Source organism: Humulus lupulus, chromosome 4, assembly GCF_963169125.1.
Source record: "Humulus lupulus chromosome 4, drHumLupu1.1, whole genome shotgun sequence".
NCBI classification, from domain to species: domain Eukaryota; kingdom Viridiplantae; phylum Streptophyta; class Magnoliopsida; order Rosales; family Cannabaceae; genus Humulus; species Humulus lupulus.
This window is the reverse complement of record NC_084796.1, coordinates 99366085-99371676: the sequence shown is the minus strand read 5'-3', so window position 1 is coordinate 99371676 and position 5592 is coordinate 99366085. Positions and strand designations below refer to the sequence as shown.

Genomic DNA, 5592 nt, shown 5'->3' with positions numbered 1-5592 from the left:
TTACACTGATCGAAAAAGTCTGTAGTATTTCCTCATTGAGAAAGAGCTGAATATGAGACAACAATGGTGGTTCGAGTTAGTAAAGGACCATGATTGTGAGATTCTATACAACCCAGGCAAAGCCAACGTGGTGGCTATTGCATTAAGTAGGCGAGGACATGAGAGTGTCTCAGCTCTGACCATAATAGAGACCCCTCTGCAGAAATAAATTATAAACGCCAGTATAGAATTTGTAATAGGAGGCCTAGAAAACCTCACATTACAGTCCTCCCTATTGGAACCGATTAGAAAAGGGTAGAAGGTGGATGAAGCCCAAATGAAGCAAGAGGCTTTGGTACAAGAAAGTGGTAACAATGACTTTGCGATGTCCAACGGTGGGTTGTTGCGACTATAAGAATAGGATCTGCTTGCCTAACATTGACGAGATTGAGGCAAGTATTATGAAAGAGGCGCATACAATACCCTATTCCATAAATCCTGGATCGACAAAAATCTACAAAGACCTTAAAGCGTTGTATTGGTGGGCTGGAATGAAGAAGGATGTTGCTGAGTTTGTTGTTAGGTGTTTGACATGTCACGAAGTCAAAGTAGAACACCAAAGGCCAGCTTGGCTACTTCAGCCACTCTATGTTCCAGAATGGAAATGGGAAGACATAGTGATGGATTTTGTGGTAGGGTTACCTAGGACCACAAAATAGCATGATTTTGCTTGGGTAATAGTGGACAGGCTCACTCAGTCCGCCCATTTTATGCCAGTTAAGACCACCTACTTGGTGGATCAGTATGCAAAGTTGTATGAGAGCAAGATAGTGAGGCTTCATAGGGCTCCAAAGTCGATTATTTCTGATTGAGGGTTAGTGTTCACATCAAAGTTTTGGAATGAATTGCAGAAAGCTATGGGTACAAAGTTGATGTTTAGGACCATTATTCGTCCCAGACCGATGGGCAGTCTGAGAGGACTATTCAAATCCTAGAAGATATGTTGAAATGCTATGTGTTGGACTTTTTAGAGTCTTGGAGTTGATATCTACTCCTGATGGAGTTCTCCAACAAAATTAGCTACAATTACACTATTGGGATGGCTCCCTATGAGATGCTTTATGGGCGCAAATGTAGATCTCCCTTGCACTAGGATGAGGTCGGGGAGAAGCAGATTTTAGGCCCAGGCGGTTAGGGAAGCCATCGAGGCGATTGAGAAGATTCGCCAAAGGATGCTTACCGCTCAAAGTAGGCAAAAGAGCTACGCCGACCTTAAGAGAAGGGACATTGAGTTTTCTAGTTGGCAAGTTTGTGTTCTTGAGAGTCTCGCCAATGAAGGATGTTATGCGTTTTGAGAAGAAAGGGAAATTGAGCCCAAGATTTATAGGTCCATTAGAGATTTTGGACAGGGTTGGGCAAGTTGTGTATCGTTTAGCACTGCCCCCAGCACTAGCCAAAATGCATAACGTCTTTCATATCTTGATGTTGCGTAATTATGTGTCAGATCCCTCTCATGTTCTAAGTTATGAGCCGTTACAGCTGAAGCATGACCTAAGTTATGATGAACAACTAGAGCGTATCATTGAAAAGGGAATCAAGGAATTGAGATCCAAAAGAATTCCATTAGTGAAGGTCCTGTGAAAGAATAGCACAGAAAGATAAGCAACATGGGAGCTGGAGGAATACACGAGAGAAAGATACCCTGTGTTATTTTGTAAGAAATAATTTTGGGACGAAAGTATATTTTAGCGCACAAAATTGTTATTTTTTTTTATGAAAATAAGATTATATTGAAATTCAATCAAAACAGATACAAAACAAGCTAAACCGAGCCAGCCAACCAACCTTACAGCTGAACAAAATTCTCAAAAAAAGCTAAGTCATTTTTCTCAACTTTCAGCTTAGGAAGCCTAGTTAGTCTATTTTTCAAATAATACTTGATCAATTGATCAACAAATCCTACAGGCAGTGAGCTAAATTCAAAGATACATTTGTTTCTGTTCCTCCAATCCATATACACAGCAGCTGCCATAGCTGCAGCAGCTACCTTTTGCTTCAGGCCCTTAGGCTTTCCAACCATCCATGAGCTCCATTCCTCATACATACTCGGCCAAATATCCCTTCCCAGCCATTCCTCCATTTTTGCTCTAACCTATTGAGAAAAAGGATAAGAAAAAAACAGATGGGAATGTTATTCCTGCTCCTCTTCATAGACTGGGCAGAGTAAAGAAGACAACTTCAGCTGGCACAAATATAACTTGTCACGGGTGAGAAGGTGTCCAAGAGTAGCTTGCCACAAAATAAACCTATGTTTAGGCAAAGCTAAAGTACACCAGACCACATTTGCAAAAGATATTCTATCTTTATTAAGCATCCGATTATTTAGAGCTCTCAAACTGAGCTTGTTGTTCTTGGCTGCCTCTTCCAGGTTTTTAGAAGGAAAAATAACTCTCAGATTGACTATCTTTCTCCAATACCAACTCACATCCTGTTGGACTTTATAATCCCAGAAATCCTGCCCCTTAAGATAAATGGAATCAACCCATTTCACCCAAAGAATGTCTTGCTTAGAGGATATAGCCCAAACAAATTTAGCTAGTAGCACTTTGTTCTAATTAGCCCCCTCCTTAAAACCAAGACCACCCATGCTCTTCGGCAGGCACACTTGATCCCAGGTTGTAAGATGCATTTTACTACGATTACTGTTACTGTCCTTGATCCCCCAGAGAAAGTTCCTGCATAATCGATCTATTTCCTTGATAACACTCTTCGGGAGAATGAAAATGCTCATCCAGAATGACCTGATACTCAGTAGAACAAAGTTAATCAATTGAGCCCTCCCAGCAAAAGAGAGATGACGACTAGACCATGTGTGAAGCTTCAGCTGTATCTTTTTAATAATAATAGCACAATCTCCAGCCTTCCATTTAGTAGTCCGAAGAGGAACTCTCAGATATTTTAGAGGAAAGCACCCTTCAGTAAAATGGAGCCTATTTAACAGCTGTTTTGCCTCTCTTTCAGCCAAAGCCCCAAAGAATACCTGTGATTTCTTCAAATTGGCTGACAGACCAGATGCCAAGCTGAAACTCAGTGAAACAGTCTTTAATTATTTGAACCAAGTTAGATACTCCCTTGCAAAATATTACCAAATCATCGGCAAAGCACAGGTTATCAATTTTCAGATTCTTACACTTTGGATGATACCAGAAATCCTTGTTCATGGAAGCTTGACAGAGCAGCCGGGTAAAATATTCCATTACTAGCACAAATAACAAAGGAGAGATATGGTCTCCTTGCCGAAGACCATTCTTACGTCTAAAGCCCCCTTGAATCCTACCATTCATTAAGATCAAATAAGTAGTATCCTTCAAACAAGTCATCACCCACTTGATAAATCTGTTTGGAAAACAGAAAGCAATGAGAATATCCTCCAAAAAATGCCAATCTAACATGTCATAAGCTTTGCTCAGGTCTATCTTCATCAAACATCTAGGAGAGATGTTTTTCCTTGTATAACCTTTAATAAAATCTTGAAGAATAAGAATATTATGCGCCAACAATCTGTTTTTAACAAACGCTCCTTGATTTTGATTAACTAGACTAGGAAGAACCTTTGTCAATCTACCACATAGCATTTTAGAAATACATTTATAGATAGTATTGCAACATGCTATGGGCCAATAGTCCATTGCCTTAGTGGGGGTTTCAATCTTAGGAATCAAAGAAATTGTAGCCTTATTCATCTCTTCAGGCAGCAAACCCCGTTCAAAGAAATCAAGAATGGCCTCTGAAATTTCTGCTCCCATATCCTTCCACATAGCTTTGAAAAAACCTGATCCATACCCATCCGGACCCAGAATTTTAATTGGACTAATAATAAACAAAGAATCTTCCACTTCTTTTCTAGTAAATGGCTTTATAAAAAAAATCTGTTGGTCCAAAGACAACCTGTGACCAAGTCTGAAACAAGACCTCTGAATAGGCACCGAGGCATTACTCTGGCTTCCCATAATTTTTTGAAAGTGATTCACAAAGTGAGCCACTACATCCTCAAACCTCTTAATTAACTGACCAGACTCATTAACAAATGAAGTGATACGGTTAGAAGCCCTTCTCTGTTTTAAACAAGCGTGAAAATATGTCGTATTATCATCACCATAACGATTTACTTTTCTGCCTAAGAAAGCTGTCATATATTCTAGCATGATTAGCAAATATCTCACCTTCTAATCTTTCCTTTCTTTGAAAATCTGAAGAGTGAGGGTCACTTTGAAGAGACAATTGAGCAGCTTGGTAGTTATCCTTAACAGTATTATAATTCTGAACAACATCTCCCACAGTACTCTTGTTAAACTTGCGAAGGACCTGCTTGAGCCTACCCAATTTCCTAACTATTCTTTCCAAACCATAACCCTTACTAGGCTTGCACCAGCTCTGCATCACTATCTCTTTAAAGTTATCATGGCTAGTCCACATATTAAAAAATCTAAAAGGTTTAATACCACAGTTCAATGTAGCTCCTAATTTGATAATACAAAAACAATGATCAGATAGCATTTCCCAGTTAACAACAGCTTCAGCATGAGGGAATAAGTCCAACCAATCTTCATTTATAAAAATTATGTCTAGTTTAGAGTAGATTCTGTCCTCATTAGCTTGCTTGTTTGTCCAAGTGAAATGAGAACCTTTAGTACGCATCTCATCAACCAAACACATGGAGAAATCATACAAGTGGAGCATCTAGCTAACTCTGACATGAATAACTCGAGTTAAACTTGATAGTATAACAACTAGATAATCTCCAGATCACCTCTCAGGACAATAACCAAGTTTGAGATATGTGATGGATAGATCGCCTTCTGGATACTCTGAACTTGGTCCGTATCAAAGTCCGTTTGCTCTTCGACATACAGGTTGAGGAAAATGTTTAGGTCATGGAAACTTGATCATGACGCATAATGAAGGATCCCAAAAGACTCGGAGGTTCCTTATACGCTCATTAATGCCCAGGCTGCATTACATATTTATTTCCTGAGATAGTGGATGTAAATTCCATATGCAATCATACCACTATGTAAATGGAAAATTATCCTCATTGATGATTTACCATATTTATGCATGCGGTTACCGAAACTTGTCCAGGAACACCCACTATATATATCAGGGATAATGGACAGGAAAATGGATGACTTTTTTAGATACAGAAGCTTTGCATAAATTTTTAGAGATTAATAATATTGCCTCGTGGACTAGGTGGATTTTAACAACTGAACCATGTAAAAGTGTGAGTGTGAGAAATTTCTCATTTGATTAATTATGATTTAAAAAAGAGCACTAATATCTTTGTTATCGAATTTCTTAATCCACTGTTGGTGCTTTCGTTGAGAGGTCATTAATGCTTAATCCCCTACGCAAAGTTTCACTCAACATTCATCATGGTGGTCACCCGATCTATGCATGATAATGAAATGGAGCAGCCTGATGATCAAGAGGCACATCATATGACCCTTTCAGCTGGAAGAGGCCTAGACGCTCAACAACGCCCTGGAAAACAACGTATGGGCCAAGGCGATACTCGGAGTTCAGCATCACGCCCACCAAATCCCAATCCGA

At 39.4% G+C, this 5592-nt stretch overlaps 1 protein-coding gene across 1 annotated transcript; it reads right to left on the bottom strand.

The window, feature by feature from the left end:
• Window positions 1-1825: 1825 nt before the first annotated feature.
• On the bottom strand, window positions 1826-4695 carry LOC133832420 (uncharacterized). The gene is made up of 4 exons (XM_062262765.1): window positions 4203-4695; window positions 3126-4156; window positions 3020-3079; window positions 1826-2131 (listed from the first exon to the last, which is right to left on the bottom strand). The coding sequence occupies exons 1-4, from the start codon at window positions 4693-4695 to the stop codon at window positions 1826-1828; spliced, it is 1890 nt and encodes a 629-aa protein (XP_062118749.1).
• Window positions 4696-5592: the final 897 nt, after the last annotated feature.